This window comes from Zootermopsis nevadensis, unplaced genomic scaffold, assembly GCF_977971745.1.
Source record: "Zootermopsis nevadensis isolate Lab colony 2312 unplaced genomic scaffold, Znev_1.0 Znev_ptg000017l, whole genome shotgun sequence".
NCBI lineage: Eukaryota > Metazoa > Arthropoda > Insecta > Blattodea > Termopsidae > Zootermopsis > Zootermopsis nevadensis.
In genome coordinates, this window is record NW_028259149.1 from 2,006,862 (window position 1) to 2,024,048 (window position 17,187).

At 40.3% G+C, this 17,187-nt stretch overlaps 1 protein-coding gene across 3 annotated transcripts; it reads left to right on the forward strand.

Annotated features, from left to right (window-relative positions):
• The first annotated feature begins 1,791 nt into the window (after positions 1–1,791).
• LOC147873617 (uncharacterized) lies at positions 1,792–16,937 on the forward strand. 3 transcript variants are annotated; one of them, XM_087350048.1, is made up of 2 exons: positions 1,792–1,955; positions 8,137–16,937. In XM_087350048.1, the coding sequence occupies exons 1-2, from the start codon at positions 1,926–1,928 to the stop codon at positions 12,028–12,030; spliced, it is 3,924 nt and encodes a 1,307-aa protein (XP_087206174.1). In that variant the 5' UTR covers positions 1,792–1,925; the 3' UTR covers positions 12,031–16,937. The 3 variants fall into 3 exon arrangements, with proteins under 3 accessions (XP_087206174.1, XP_087206176.1, XP_087206175.1); XM_087350050.1 differs by lacking the exon at positions 1,792–1,955 and adding an exon at positions 4,612–4,995; XM_087350049.1 differs by lacking the exon at positions 1,792–1,955 and adding an exon at positions 5,672–6,681.
• The last annotated feature ends 250 nt before the right edge of the window (positions 16,938–17,187 follow it).

The window sequence follows — 17,187 nt, forward strand, 5'->3', positions numbered from 1 at the left end:
CAATGATGTCGCACCAACGTCCTTCCAAAATTACGTAAGACAACCGGTCACTAACAAATTCTACTCTCTTAACTGCTGCCCTAATTCTGCTATGAACAAAAAAACCCGTCCCTAGCTGATGATTGTCATTCCCCTTTCCATGGATAAATGTAAAATTGTCCACTGGGATCGTGCCCTCCCCCTCCCATCGCACTTCCTGCACTGCCACTAAGTCTAACTTATAATTCCCTAATTCCCTACACACTGATTTCAGTGCCCCAGACCTATAGAGGCTCCTAATGTTCCAAGTACCAAATCTCATGTCCTTCTTCAATTGCCGTGGTCGTGCCAAAGAGTCCGTCCTGATCCGAGGCTTGGTTGATTTTTTCGTAACACATCTTTTTTTAAAGGTGAAAGAATTAAGCCCTGGTGATTCATAGTCAGGTTTTTTTAAACCTCTTTAAAGACTAGTGACAATTTTTACTAGATTAGCTATCAGGTTGTTTGCCTTGCCTCTCCCAGTTTGTTCAGTTTAATCAGTGTCAATGAGTATAAAGCTGTCTCTTACGCAAGACAGTCTTCATCATTATTACCCTCCAGACTTTCTTTGACAATGAAGCTATCATCCTGTGCTTCATCAATAGTTAGTGCAACTGCATTTTATGACATTTATCGCACGCATTGTCCTTGCCTGTCAAGTGAGGAAAGACACTAGTCATCCATGTATGATGTTCCTAAAAAATTTTCCTGAATACGCTGTTACACTTATTCAGAACGATTAAAAAAACACAAAATTTCAGTAATGATTTCCATATCTAATTCAGTAACTGAGTACACTGTTCAAACAGGCATAAACTTATAATTACTTAAGAAAACTATGACATGAAGTGCATGTACACGCTGTGCAGCAGAAATCATGTACAGAAAATTTTCTAAGTCTGATACCAGAAGTGATGTAAGCATACAGCTGGTATCATAATTCCAATCATTCATGATCTTCTTGTATTACTTTTCTGTATCCTAATAAGAATTCCATGGCTATGGAGGCTGTAAAATGTCATTTATATTTAAGCCTTTCCATTTATTTTTTTCCTTCCTTTATTCACTTTGAAAAATGACAGGAATGAAGTCGGTTTCTCAACGTGTTATGGTCGAAATTAGATTACTATAATGTAACACCATTTCAGAATGTGTCATTGACAGTATGACTAAAAGCTTCCATATTATTACACTGCAGCATATTCCCCAAAAAGTTTGTGCGCATTTTTTTTTGCAAAATTCCAATTTGTTAGGGCGACTCCAAGCAAAAAAAAAACAATAAAGGTGGGTCTGCAGCCACAGAGACATTTTATTTGTATTTGTATTTATCTAAGTCATGGAATGCAGGATGGGTCCAATAAGATTAACATTATCATTTCTCAGAAGTGGCAGATAAGATTAACATTACCATTTCTCAGATGTATATTTTGTCCTGTAGCAGGTGTCTGATAATGCAATGTCATGGCTGTTATCAGCTTAATACCTCTATAAACGTTTCCATGTTGTATTAATTCTTGTTAATATTATTGCTTGTGGAACTTCACACATATTATAATTTTATTTTGTACTAGTCCATTTGTGTGTATTCCTAAGAATTATACAACTGTGGATCAATTATCTTGTATATATTACATCTTGACAGTAGCTGGGTATGAAATCAGTTCTGTAGTTTCCAGAGCAGCAAATGATAAATGTTATTCTGTTATTTTTTACTGTCTGGTGTCTTTGTTTCAGCTGCTGAGTACATTACTGAAACAGTGGTTGAGTTCCATTGACCTTGCAGGTGCAGGCAGACTGTGCCACTGTTCTGTTCTTTTCTTTTTTTTACTGCCATTTTGCGTGTGCATTGATACTCAGCTACTTCTAGCTATCAGTGTTAACAGCTCTTCATCTGATAGCAGCAAGTGATGGATCCCGTGGCTGACGACAGTGACAAGGTATGTGAGCCATGTCACCAGACCAGTTCAGAATTGGTAAATATGGAGCTATTTTTGAATAGGAGTTCACTAGATATTTCATTGATATATGCGTAGTTTTCCACTGAGGGAATGAGGAGAAAATCCGAAAGTCTTTATAAATGACAAATCAAGAGGTCATAACAGATGTGTAGATGACTGGTTATACTAACCAGGATTCAAACTAGGCATCTCCAGACTGAAATTGGAATAGTTATCGCTTGTGTCACCAGTCTGCGAGCCTCCAATGAGACGCTCTCCCTGCCACCTGTAACACTGTTTTATGGCCTGAGTTGGAACATGTGTTTAATGAAGAGTACTGCTGGAGGCTCGTGGATCAGCGGGGGACTCCTGATCTGATGTTTATTGATTCATAAATACAAATATATATATATAATTAATTATTTGTGATCTCCTTTTAAGAAATATAGATAGTTAGGTGAAGGAAATGGTAATATGAGATCTTGAAACTATGAGTGGTGAAGATTAATGACTTTGGTACTGAACTAGATGGCATTACTGAATGGCATTGAAATATGGATACGTCACTGTCACCACTAAGTTCATAAGTCAGAAATCTATAATGGTAGACCCACTGTTGCAGGATGTACATTTTGCAGTTATCTCCCTGCACAAATGAAACAGATCAGTAATAATTCACACTTCAAAGGCAGCATAAGCAGCTTCTCATTATTAGATTCTATTAGTCAATTGAGGACTTTATCATTGATAATATTTCCATACTGCTTGCTAATCTTATGGTTGTAATTTTTGATTCCTATGACATTTTTACATGGTAAACTTTGATAAGGAAGTGCATCAATGCAGTCCTCTTATGTAAGACTTGAGGTTCTCACAGCGGTGAGTATGAAGATTTCCGTCTTCTGGGTTGTTGCGCTGTGTAGTCTGGTCGATGTTAACCAACGTTTCAGAGGTCATACTGCCTCCGTCATCAGGGCGATGACGGAGGCAGTATGACCTCTGAAACGTTGGTAAACATCGACCAGACTACACAGCGCAACAACCCAGAAGACAGAAATCTTCATACTCTGATGACGGAGGCAGTATGACCTCTGAAACGTTGGTAAACATCGACCAGACTACACAGCGCAACAACCCAGAAGACAGAAATCTTCATACTCTGATGACGGAGGCAGTATGACCTCTGAAACGTTGGTTAACATCGACCAGACTACACAGCGCAACAACCCAGAAGACAGAAATCTTCATACTCTGATGACGGAGGCAGTATGACCTCGGAAACGTTGGTAAACATTGACCAGACTACACAGCGCAACAACCCAGAAGACAGAAATCCTCATACTCATCGCCCTGATGACGGAGGCAGTATGACCTCTGAAACATTGGTTAACATTGACCAGACTACACAGCGCAACAACCCAGAAGACAGAAATCTTCATACTCTGATGACGGAGGCAGTATGACCTCGGAAACGTTGGTAAACATCGACCAGACTACACAGCGCAACAACCCAGAAGACAGAAATCTTCATACTCTGATGACGGAGGCAGTATGACCTCTGAAACGTTGGTTAACATCGACAAGACTACACAGCGCAACAACCCAGAAGACAGAAATCCTCATACTCATCGCCCTGATGACGGAGGCAGTATGACCTCTGAAACATTGGTTAACATCGACCAGACAACACAGCGCAACAACCCAGAAGACGGAAATCTTCAGTCCTCTTATGTTTTGAATACTGTAAAGTGTTAGCATAGCTGCAACACAGATGAGGGAGGAATCAATTATAGCAAGGGGCTGCAAACGTCTGCTGGATACATTCCAGTTTGCTTGCATCAGTAGTCATAACAGAAATCTTAACAACAGTGGCGTATTCAAGCTTTCATGTAAGGTAAAATGTAACTTATAAAGACAGTCAAGAAAAGAGAATGGAAAGGTTAAAATGTGAGAAAGATCTATAACAACATTATACACCAAGAAAATATGTAGTCTTTGACTGTGGAATCTAAGTTTAGAATCATTAAATACTCCTAGGTCTATAATAGAGTCAGTAAGAGGTAGAAATGATTGAGAGAGTTTTTAATCTTAGATTAAAGTAGTGGTTTTTATTGAGAAAGAAATAATTATTGTTTTACTAATATTGAGTTTCATGAACTTTGTGCAGAATCAATGTCAGATTGAAGTCAGTTGCATTTGTTAGGTGATTTAATGACATGGAAGATGTTGATCAGCAGCAAAAAGAAGATACCTTAGGTGATGATGATGATGATGACTAATGGCTGAAGTTTTGGAGACATTAAAGGAGAAACAGAAAGGACTGTAGTGGCAGCACAGGATCAGGCACTCAGCACAAACTTCTTTTGAAAGAAGAAATTGAAAGCAGGTGTCGATTATTTAAAGAATATGAAGAAACTATTGACCATTTAACATCAGGTTGTCCCATTCTGGCAAAGAACATAACAAGACATAATTGTCCATACACATTTACATTACTCACTATGCAAAACACGCATTGAAACAACAGAAAACTGGTACACATCTAAGCCAGTATGTGACCATGAAGATACAACAGTACTGTGGCAAATAGTACTGACATAGCAATTAAAAATAAGAAACATAAAATTCGCTTACTCATAGGTTTATGTAGTACTACCATTGGTTAAGAATCTAATATGGGAGGAGTCTGAAAAGAGATTAAAATACAAATATTTAAGTATTGAAATTCTGTGAATGTGGAACATTAAGTGTTTTGTCCTACTCATAATCAAAGGAGCCACAAGAATTGTGACTAAAGGACTAAAAGAATACCCGGAAACAATACCGGGAAAGCATTCATTCGATTCTCTACAAAAAAAAAAAACAGACATACTAGTAACATCACACATTATTAGGAAAGTGCTAAAATCAGAAACTCGTAAGCCTGTGTGGCGGAATTTGCCATTGGTTCAAGAGGAAAAGTACCAAGGAAACCTGTGAAGAAACAAGCACAAATAATACTAATATATGATACATTCATTGCAGTATATCAATTTTTGAGGTATGTAAAGAATTTTTTTTAAATTTTTGTTATACATTAGACATTACTGACACAGGTAAATATACAACAGAACAAAATATCAGGATTTAAGGAAGTGTTTCTGGCTGTGGATGGAAGAGACAGCCTCCAGGTATGTATGGTAGCTGCGCAAATATGCAGAACAGTCACATGCAAGCAACATAAAGTGGTCCTCCAGCTTGAGGATTGGGTTTGGAGCTAAGAACCCATTGCCCTAAAAATCTAGCACATTACAAACTGTTATGAAGTGCCTCATACTTTGACACATTCTATAATAGAATTCAGTGATGGGCTATCGTGAATATGATAACAAACTTCAGGTTCCATAAAAGGCAAGGTACCTGTCCTGCATAAGAATGTAGAAAGATATACATTGAAAGTGAAGGTAGCTCAGTCATTGGCTGACTACAAACTGGTTAACCAGGTTCAGTCCCCAGCAGGAACAAAGGACTTCATTTCAAACCTCTACAGCTAGGGCAGAACACTGACCATTCACTGCATCTACTGCTGAGGTAAAGAACAAAAAGAAGCTGTGCTGCCTCTTCCCCCAGTTGCCTCTGTGGCGTGTGACGGGACAGCTTAAAAAGAGCACAGTGGGTAGATGCGCTGTACCATTGAACCAAAGTCTAATGCAGTGGTGCCCACGTTGTTACGGAAAGAGGTTATACTGAATAATGAAGGCCGTAATATGTGTAGGGAACGTGCATCAAGATGAAAAACTCGCAAGGTACGTCAACGCTATGCGTATGCAAAGGCAGATCAAAGTTTGTTTGTAAGCAGTAATTTACCTCCCGGCCGGATGCTAGTATTACGTTAAGTGCACCTACGCAGCTAGCGAGGGAATACCAGCCGTTACTAGTAAGCTTGCGAGAACACAGTGTGACAGTGCGTGGAATGTGAGCTATACTACTATAACGTGATCTTGCTGTTTTCTCGCACTTTGTGGTTTATTATACTTGGCGTTATTCTCTGCACCAATTGTATTACTTTTTGCCCCAGGGTAAGTGGACAAAATAAGAGACAAACGGAATGCCGAGTGGGAAGAATCATATTTCTTCGTCGACATCAAAGCCAAATGTGTTTGTTTGTTGTGTGGTAGTAGTGTTGCAGTACCGAAGAAACATAATGTTGAGCGTCATTTCAAGACTAATCACAGCTCCTTTGATACTAACTATCCATTTAAATCTGAGTTAAGAAAAAAGAAAATAACGGAACTGAAATGAAAACTCTCAGGCCAGCAGTCGATTTTCACTACACCCGTGGTAAAATGTAGATGTGCCACTATTGTTTCCCTTAAAATTGCTCACTTGCTTGCAAAGAAGAAAAAACCATTTCAAGATGGTGAGTTGTTGAAGGAAGCATTCCTGATTGGTGCTGGTTGCCTTTTTTTTGAAGGGTTTACCAACAAGCGTGAGATTATGTTGGCAATACAAGACTTGCAATTCTCTGACAACACAGTTACGAGGTGGATACAAGTAATTTCAGGCGACATGCAAACTCAACTAAAGAGTGGCTTGGAACTGTGTGACTGGTTCTCACTGCAATTCGATGAGTCGACAGATGTATCAGACACTGCACAGTTGGCAATCATGGTGAGAATGGTATTTAGCGACTTCAGTGTAAAAGAAGAGCTGCTGAAAGTATTGCCTATAAAAAGGCAAACAAAAGGTGAGAATATTTATAACACATTTAAAACCTATGCAATGGAAATTACTTTGCCCCTGCACAAGCTGTCAGCGATCGCTACTGATGTTGTACCAGGAATGTTGGGCAGCGTCAATGGATTCATTGCCCTCTGCAAGAAAGATGAATCCTTTCCGGACTTACTTCCGTTTGGACACGTCATGAATGTTGTTAAAAAGATAATTAACTCTATTCGCGCGGCACCCTTGCAACACCGACTTTTTAAGGCCTTGCTGGGAGAGTTTGAAGGCAAACATTCTGATCTTATCCTATACACAGAAGTGCGATGGCTGAGCAAAGGTAAAGTTCTTGCACGGTTCTTAAGCTTGATTGAGGAGATAAAAGATTTTCTAAAGTCCAAGAACGCGGACTTCAACGAACTAAGTGACCCTTGCTGGTTATTGGACTTGGGTTTCCTTACTGACGTCACTGACAAAGCGTACAGTTTAAATCTGGAGCTTTGGGGAAAAGAAAAGCGTGGCTCAAATGATAGGCTCTGTAAAATCAATCAAAGCAAAACTAGTCTTGTGGATGTCACATATGAAGATGAAGTCTCTCGTACACTTCCCAAGTATGAAGAAAATGGTAGGGGATAGTAATTTTAGCTTGTCACCATTTGTTGACCACCTTCAGATACTTCTGGAGGAGTTCAAAAAGAGATTTCAACAGTTCACTGCCATTGAACCAGTGGTAGCTTTTTTTGTAAATCCTTTTACTTGCCAAATTGAGGTTACAGAAACTGCTGTATCTATTGGAAGATTCATTCAAGCAAGGACAGAAGTACTGGAAATGGAGATTTTGGACCTTCAAAATGACGTTCTGAAATCCTATGCGACACATGAAATCTTTTTGAATTTGGTTGATCGAGAAAAGTTTCCTTCCTTAAAAAATGCAGCGTACAAGATAAAATCTTATATAGGTTCCACTTACCTGTGCAAATCACTGTTTTCAACCATGAACATTATAAAATCAAAGCACAGATCTCGACTTACTGATGTCCATCTTGACGATTGTTTGCGAGCAGCAACATCATCCTACACTCCCAAATTTGAAAAACTGGCCGATGAAATGCAGTGCCAAACATCTCACTAACTTCCCCCTTGAGTAATAATAATTGTAGTTATAAAATTACGTATTTTGATTGCATGGTTTCTTGTATCATTAAACGTCGTGTTGTTTTGTGTATTATTTGGTGTCCATATCTTATTTGTCCAGAGAAAAGAAAATTTGGCTTTGTTAATTGGTTGGTGCCCACCACGATCTCATAAACTCTCAAATGTGCCCGTAGGCTCAAAAAGGTTGGGGACCACTGGTCTAATGAGTATGCATGTATATGCGTTCATTTGCCATGAAAGCTTCATATGCTTCGTTTCATTGGGCCACATACAGTATTTGTGTCTCCATTTTATTTACTTATTCAGTCTTGTGATCTTGTTGCAGGTTGAGTCAGAGTCCTTGGTGTTGCAGTACACAAAGAGAACAGGCTGTGCTGACATGCAGGGTGAATTATATGAAATAAAGTTTGCAACCCTGTTATTTATTAGGGGACTTAATAGGTCAGAGAACTTTAGTCTTGCCTGTAACATGCATGATGCCTGTGATTTTGATGATGTTGTTTTCAAATTTGGACATCAGACGCTATTCATACAGCTGAAACATAAGTCAAATACTGAGAAGAAAATAAAACAACAACAGCTTATTTCGGAGAAGGGAAATTTCAGCTTGGTGCGGTATTTCAAGTCATATTGCGAAATGAAAAAGAAGTTGGAATATAGTAAGGACCTTCAGTACTGTGGTACGTTTAATGACTTTTCCTTTATAGTGTATACAAATGCTGTAATCTCCGAACGTTTAGGAAATGATGTTGACGAGACTGACTGGCACAATATTCTAAAGACAGGGGGAAGATGTATATCTTTCAATGAAGACATTTCTCTGATGAGGTGCATCACAGATTCATCACAGTTGTCAGATTTCAAGGAGTTCTTGTCTCGGCTGCTGTTCTTCACAGGCCAGGCAGCTCAGCAAGAACTTGATGACCTGATAAATCAGGAACTGAAATGTTTGTATGGTACAAGTGTAGTATATAATGATTTTCTGGAACAGGTAAAGAAATGGTGGCAGGAAAGAAAATGTTTCCTCACAAATGAAAATCCTTTCTGGAAAAAAATTTTTAAGGATCGTATTGACAACATTTCAGAAAAGATGCTTAATGAAACTGAAGCTCTTTCTGTAAAATTTAAAAAGGATGAACACGCTTTAATTCGAACTTACCGAATATTCAACCAGTTGCTGCATGTAATCCCTGAAGATGGCAGTGAATGTGTCATACTCAGCTGTCTCAAGGTTCACCACAGCTTATCAAATGAGTCTCACCTCTTTGTAGATGGCACAACCCTGCAATCCCGTTGGGAAGAAGTTGTCGCTATATGGAGCAGATTCTGTGACATTCTTGTTGTAGTGGAGACTGGCGCTGTGGATATGGACACACTGGTTGGTATTCTCCTCAAGAATCCGAGCAAGAGGCTGGTTTTTGTAGCTGGAACTGTTGCCTGGAATAAGCCGCAGCCAAGGTTTACAACATTTCGTGATCACGTAGCAATAAGGCAGCTGGATGAGGAATCACAGGCTCAAATATTAGATGCTTTGGTGCGTTTCCAGGGTTATGATGTATCTCTTGGAGCAGTAACTGACGGCAACCATGAGTTCGTGCCTGCTGATATCATCGTACAGCTTTCGACACACAAGCTGGTATTGGGAGATGTTCTGACCGGTGATTTAGAGTACTACATACCTCGAACTTTACAACACACAGTCCAGGTTGTTAAGGATCAAATTCTGTTTCACAGAGCGACAGACTCATCTGTGACGTTGGCTGTGAGTGGCTTGTCTTACCCTGAGCTGCAGCAGCTGATGTCGACTGATACAGAGATGTCAGACCAGCGTGCTTTAGGGAATGATAAATGTAAAATAGAAGTTATCAGTACAGAAGATGAATTTCTGAAGCTCACAGAGTCATGTGAGACTGTTCATTGGCTCCATAGAGACGGGAATGTATTCATATGTAGACAATCCTGGGGCAACATGAGCTTAGTATCAAAATATTTAAGTAAATTTGAGAATGTTGAATCAGTAATGGATGTTCCTTATAGTGTGACACTAGTGTCAGCTGAGCCAGGGATGGGCAAGTCGACGCTCCTCACCCATTTAGCACTAGGCACTAAAGAAGCTGATCCTGCCACGTGGGTGATCAGGGTGAACCTTACTGACTTCACCCAACAGCTGGTCAAATTGAAAGAGACTTTACAGCCATGTGATGTGATAGAATTCCTACTCCAAGCTTCGAAAATCATAGAAAAATGGAGACCTTTATTTAAATGGAAGTTGACAACACTGAAGAATGTGTGTGTGTTGTTCGATGGATATGATGAGGTAAGTCCTACCCATGCAAACAAAGTTGCTCTGATGTTGAAGTTTCTTCAGGCAAACAGACTGCAGAAACTCTGGGTTACCACAAGGCCAGTGATGAAGGAGAAACTAGAACGTGAACTGTCCACACGGTCTGTCACATTGCAGCCATTTTTGATGTCTGACCAACGAAATTTTCTGGAAAAATTCTGGAAAAGGAGTATGCCTGATGTTGAGGAACATATTTTGAATAACTTCATAAAGAAGCTGCTTCAGTTGACTACAAAGAACTTCAGTGACAGAGACAGGCACTTCATGGGAATTCCCTTGCAGTCCATGTTGCTGGCTGAGACATTTGAGAAGAACTTGAGAACTTCTAGTGGTCTCCCACAAAAGTTTAACTTGTACCAGCTGTACAGTAAATTTTTGGAGCGGAAACTTAAGATTTTCTTTGACAAGAACGATATGGATGTGACAAAACCTGTAGTGGGTGACTTTTACAACAAGCATAAACAAGAGATGAAAGAGAATCATATGATCTCTGCTCTCTTTATGCTCTTGCCTCTTTCTGACATAGAGATGTTTCCTCAATCAGAAATCATGACAAACAGTTTTAAGTCATTTATAGATTCAGTACAAAAGGGCAATGAGCAAACTGGAATTATCAAACAAATTTTTGAAGGGAAACCCATGTTCATACATAGGACTTTTGGTGAATATTTTTGTGCTCTTTGGTTTGCTGAGAATTTTAAAATTGTGCAAAGTTACGTGAATATAAAAATATTTGATCCAAATTTCCAAGTTGTCTGGAATTTCTTCAACCAGATTCTGGCTCAGAAGTTTCCCTTGCATCTTGCTGTTCTGAGTGAGGAAAAGGTTTTGGTGGATACTTTATTGTCAGAAGAGAATTTGGACGTGAACTCGCAGGATGACGGTGGACGGACAGCCTTACATCTTGCTGTGATGAGTCTCATTGATGATGATAATCGCAGAGTTGCGGACCAGATCCAGATCATAACAGCTCTGCTGAGACATGGAGCTGATCCCAGTATCAAGGATAAGGTGTTGTGCTGGCCGCCACTCCGTATAGCAGAGAGGATCAGGGAGTGGTTGGTTGTTGACCTGTTATTGAAACAAATAGCTGACACGGAAGACCTAGTTCTTACTGCAGAGAGCATTAATAATGATGATGAGAAATATATACAGAATGTATTGATATTTGCAGCCAGACACGGCCTTGTGCACCTTGTATCATTCATGTTGAAGCATGGCATAGATGTCGGACATGCCATTAATGTTCTATATGAAGACTCGGACTGTGCAGCTACCATGTTACATGAAGCTGCACAACATGATCAGGTGGAGTTGGTACAGTTCCTCCTTGACCGTAATGCCAACACTGAAACACGTGACAGTCGATATGAGAGAAGTGCACTGATGTGGGCGGCCAAGCAAGGTAATTTTCGAGTTGTTGATGTGTTAACAAAGAAAAACGCTGATGTTAATATGTGTGACATGCGTGGTTATACTGCGTTACTCATAGCAACTAAGAACAAACGTTGGGATGTAGCTAAACTTCTGTTAGAGCGTGACGCAGATGTCAGGGCTTGTGACTGGTCTGGGAGTAATGTATTGCACTTTGCTGCTGATTCTGGTCAAACAGAATTTGTGGCCTACTTACTGGATAAGGGACAGATTGATATTGAGTGTCATAACAAGTACCAGCAGACTCCACTGTGGCTTGCTGCTCAGTCTGGTCGGTTACAAGTCTCACAATTGTTGTTAGATCGGAATGCAAACTTGCACGTGCAGGATTTGGCCGGATGCACTCCCCTACATGTAGCAGCTGCTAATGGTCATGAGCATATTGTGCAGTTGCTTCTGCAACATGGTGCTAATCCCAGTGCAGATGATGTGCACCACTAGATGTAGCTTGTCTTTTGACATCAGAAGTGGCTAATCTCTTGGAAAATATGACCCAGTAATCTTAACTAGTGTTATACGAGGCGCGTCCTCAAAGTAAGTTTCCCACTCGTCCCACAGCTAGCAAACCTTATATTGCGCGAAGCGACTGTGCGTACGTGATAGAGCAATGACGTAGCATGGCGCATGCACTAACGGTACTTCCCGCGTTCTCACAGTAGCATCGTTGCAGCTGTTGAAGATGGAGGTTCTTATTCCAGCTCCCGCCGACTGTGAAGTGCGGTCAGTGATAAAGTTTTTGAATGCACAGAGCATAGCGCCGATCGAAATTCATCGTCAGCTGTGCCGGGTCTATGGGCCTAACGTCATGAGCAAGCAGATGGTGCGTCGCTGGTGCAGACAATTTTCAGCAGGTCGACAAAGTGTGCATGATGAGAAGCGCAGTGGGAGGCCATCCATCATTACAGACGACCTTGTGGAGCTTGTGCGGGAACGCATTATGGATAATCGTCACTTCACAATTACGGAACTCAGCAGTCATTTCCCGCTCCTTGTTGCACAAAATTGTCACGGAGCACCTGTTGTTCAAGAAATTGTGTGCCAGGTGGGTGCCGAAGCAACTGACACCAGAACACAAAACAAAGCGCATGGAGTCAGCATTGACATTTCTGCAGCGGTACCATGATGGCGGCGACGAGTTTCTGGACCGGATCATTACAGGTGATGAAACGTGGATTGCACACATTACCCCAGAAACCAAGCAGCAGTCAATGCATTGGCGTCACAGTGGATCTCCCTGTAAGACGAAATTCAAGCAGACGTCGGCGCGGAAAGTGATGTGCACGGTATTCTGGGACAGACGGGGCGTTCTCCACGTCGACTTCCTGACCAGAGGTGAGACGGTGAATGCTGAGCGTTACTGCGAAACACTGCAGAAATTTCGACGGGCCATTCAGAACAAGCGGCGCAGGATGCTTAGTGCCGGTATTGTCTTCCTGCACGATAACGCTAGGCCGCACACGGCTCGACGGACAGCAAGTCTCCTGCAGGAGTTCAGCTGGGAGGTGTTTAATCATTCACCCTACAGCCCGGACCTCGCTCCCAGTGATTTCCATCTTTTCCTACACCTCAAGAAATTCCTGTCTGGTCAGCGTCAGCGTTTTGAGAATGACAGAGAGGCGGAGATGGTTGTCACACAGTGGTTCCAATCCCAGGCGGCAGACTTCTACGACACAGGTATTCAAAAGTTGGTCCCAAGGTATGACAAATGTCTCAATTCCGGTGGCGAATATGTTGAAAAATAGCTGGACACTTGCTGTATCTGTTGCAATAAATATTTCCATGAAATTGTGTTTTGTTTCTGTAAACGGCCCCAGGGAAACTGACTTTTGGGACGCGCCTCGTATGACATGATTCAGTAATGTATGGAGCTACAGTGAGGATGATGATTAAAACTGGTTTGAAGTATTGTGGAAATGTGGTAGGATTTATTGCTGTTTTGGAACAGTTATGTAGAAGGAATTGATTAATTGACAAACATAATGTTTATCTCAGTCAGGTATTTATTTATTGTCTTTAGGTATGTTCATGATTATTCTTGGAGGATAGGAAATTCTTTAGTACGTGAGTGTATTGAATCATTTTGACCGTTCTTATCAAGTTATTTGAAATGCTGTGTAATAACATTGTGGTCTTAGCCAGTGCTGGTCTTAGTAAAAGGACAAATGAAGAATGGCATTTGGTTTTATTTGTTTTTAGGTACATTGGTAGTGAAGTTGCAAAAATAAGCCATTTAGCTTTTTCATGTATGTTGTTTAGTGGCCGCGCTGTCTGAGGCGTGGCCTTATGCCTCTTGGTCACTGGGACCGTGGGTTCGAATCCCACTCAAGCCATGGATGTTTGTCCGCGTTTTTCTGTGTTGTGCTGTCCTGTGTACAGGTAGAGGCCTTGCGACTGTCCGATCCCTCGTCCAAGGAGTCCTACCAAAATTTCCATAGATCAAAACCAACGAAAAAGTTGGGACCCGCAGTGCTCAGACACTTGAAGAACAGGTCGAAAAAGTATCAAAGTAAAGTAAGTATTTATGTTGTTTGTCTGTCCACATGTGAAAACTTCATAACCACTGAACAGATTGTCGCTAACTAGATAGCTTACAGAACCTGAAGGTTCATCACTGAACTCACCAAAGCCCTCCACCTGACCATGTCCTGGGCCAACAAAATCCAGTCTCCTTCAACTCCTATCTCCCATAGATCCTGTTTGATATTATCCTCCCATCTACGTCTAGGTCTCCCCAGCGGTCTCTTCCCTTCAGACATCCTGACCAATACCCGGTGCGCACTTCTTGCCCCATCCATGTGCGCCACATGCCCTACCCATCTCATTCTTCTTGACTTGATCACCCTGACAATACAGGGGGAGGAATATAAATTTTTAAGTTCGTCATTATGCAGTTTTCTCCATACCCCATCGTCTTCTCTCCTAGGCCCAAATATCCTCTTCGACACCCTGTTCTCAAACACCTCCCTCAGAGTGAGAGGTCATGTTTCACACACATACAAAACAACAGGCAAAATTATTGTTTTATTATCATTATTTTAATCTTTAGGTTCTTAGAAATCAGACAGGAAGACAAAATATTTTGGACTGAGAAGTAGCAAGCATTTCCGGAATTGAGTCTCCTCCTAATTTCCTCATGAATTTCCACTGGGATCAAACCCTCCCCCTCCCATTGCACCTCTTTCAGTGCCCCTGCCTCTAGAGACTCATAATATTCCATGTCCAAATCTGAAGTCCTTTTTCAATTACCATGGTCATGCCAAAGAGTCCGTCCGGTTCAGAGGCTTTGTAGTTATGTTTTTTCTTAACAATACAGGTTTCTATTTTGATAGGTTGTTAGCCACACACCCAACCCCTAAGCTGGGGGACCACCCCTCATCCGCGACTGCTTATTAAATATATTCACAGCTAACCTCCATTACTGGATGAATTTCTCCCATCTGCAACCTGAGGACGCTCTATGCCATGGTGTTTCTAAATGCATATTGAGTGTACCTTGCTAAATATTTATTGGAACAAAAAAAGTGTTTCAAACAAATGTTGCAGAGAAAAATTGTACACATTTTGTGCTTGATGCACATTTCTAATTAAGTATTACGGTTTTCTAGGTAATGAATGTTATTTTTATGCTGTGCCATCTATAACCTGAGAAATATTGGAGCTATTTTGATCAAATTTGATGTCAGAGGTAATTTACTTATGTACCTTTAATGTTTTATGCTATTTATAAGACAGAATCAAAGTTTAGCATCCACAAGTTGAAAATCCACAGGCAGTAACAGAGTGAACATACCAGAATTATTATGCTATGCATAAGGTAAAGATAAAATTGTCATCAGCTGTGTCAATTCAGAGTAAAAGTCCAACATTTTGGAGACCATTTCAGTCTGTCATTGGGTTTTGGTGGTGGTGGGCTCCAAAACATTGGACTTCGGTCTAATTTGACGTACATATTGTGGCAGAAACTTGTTTACTTACTTTTATGTTAGATTATTTAAAGTTTTAATTTGATTTGTTTAATTGTAAACAACCACATATAATAAGTAGATCTGAGTGAACTTAAAACCTATCATTCAATTATTATTGTGAAATTTCTTTGGGGAACTTAGTGTGATCACAACATCACCACAACCACTTAGCCTTATGTATACTTATGTAAGATAATCCACTCTGAAGAGTTTCTCATGGTGATATTCTCAGAGAGTATAACATATTCTTACGGATCGTCCAGACTATCATTACTTAACACCGAAGGTCGACCGGGATGGTTTCTGTCCTTCATGCTACCTGTGTCACAGGAGCGGTTCACCAGATGAGATTTTGTCAATTTGTTTGGCACAGGTGAATCAGGAAATGTGTCCCTCCACTCATTCTGGCAAGTCATATAAGAGTTCTGCTTGTGAAAAAGACACCCTTACAATTGAACTGATGAAAGACAGCTGATGGACTGGCACAGCAGTTTATAACATGACATGACCTGAAGATTGCTGTCTTCTGGGTTGTTGTGCCATGTCATGTGCAGAAGACAGCCATCTTCAAACTCACCGCTGTGATAATATCAAATCCTATGTATGACATGACCTGCATGGGTCCTTGTATAGTCACACTATGCTGGGTATCTAGCTTTAGTGCGGTAGGCGATATGTACAGAATTTCTGACAGAAAATATCTTGGATAGAAGCCACATTGCTCATAGGATAACATGAACAGCTGTCATTAGGAAACTTGTTGTGTGGGTTGTGATGATAATGTCTAATGGGAGATTTTGGTATTACTGGTGTTGTATCTTCAAGTTCTACTACCAGGGAATTATTGTAAGTAGGAATGTGCAAATACCAACAAGCCAAAACTTGAATTTTTACGCACCTGAGAAAATGGACTTCAACTATAGATGACAAACTGTTTCTAATATATGTTTTGCATATCTGGAATTAGTTATAGTTTAGCTTTCATGAAAATACGGTACATCATACAAAGAGGAAGCTGGTTGCATATGATAAGTTTCATGAAAAAATTTTCTTGCTCATCAACGCAGGAGTAACTACTTTAGCTCTGCCTCTATCATGTCATCAAACAAGAAAAGTGTTTTGTTCCCTTGGTGATATCATGATGATGAAATGGGGGAGGGGGTGATTCTGGTTACATGATGTCAAAACTGAATTTTACCTTACAGAACATTGCATGCATATAGCAAATGCAAACATTTTATTGAAATTATTTAATACAACTGGTTTCCTCTGTGTATGACCTGTATAACTCTTTCTGAAAGAAGTCATGTAGACATTTTATCATTAATACTTCTAACTAATAGTATAATCAGCTAGAGAAGAAATTACCTTTATTTTATGGAACCCAAAGGTCTATTACTATGTTCACAAGAGCCTGCCACTAGTCCCTATCATGAACCAGTTGGATCCAATCCACACCCTCAAAATTATTTCACTAAATTATTAAAATATTTAAAAATAACCGTCAATCACAATAAAATTAAAAGATTAAAATATCATATTATGTTCCCTATCGAGTACTCGATTTACATATGGGACTTACACAACATGTTTCGGCTATATATAGCCATCATCTGGTGTATTATATATAAAC

Excerpts from the sequence above, each read along its gene's own strand:
- LOC147873617 (XM_087350048.1), top strand. The coding sequence starts at position 1,926 with ATGGATCCCGTGGCTGACGACAGTGACAAG. Across the intron at positions 1,956-8,136 it reads TGGCTGACGACAGTGACAAG|GTTGAGTCAGAGTCCTTGGT; the intron begins GTATGTGAGCCA and ends ATCTTGTTGCAG.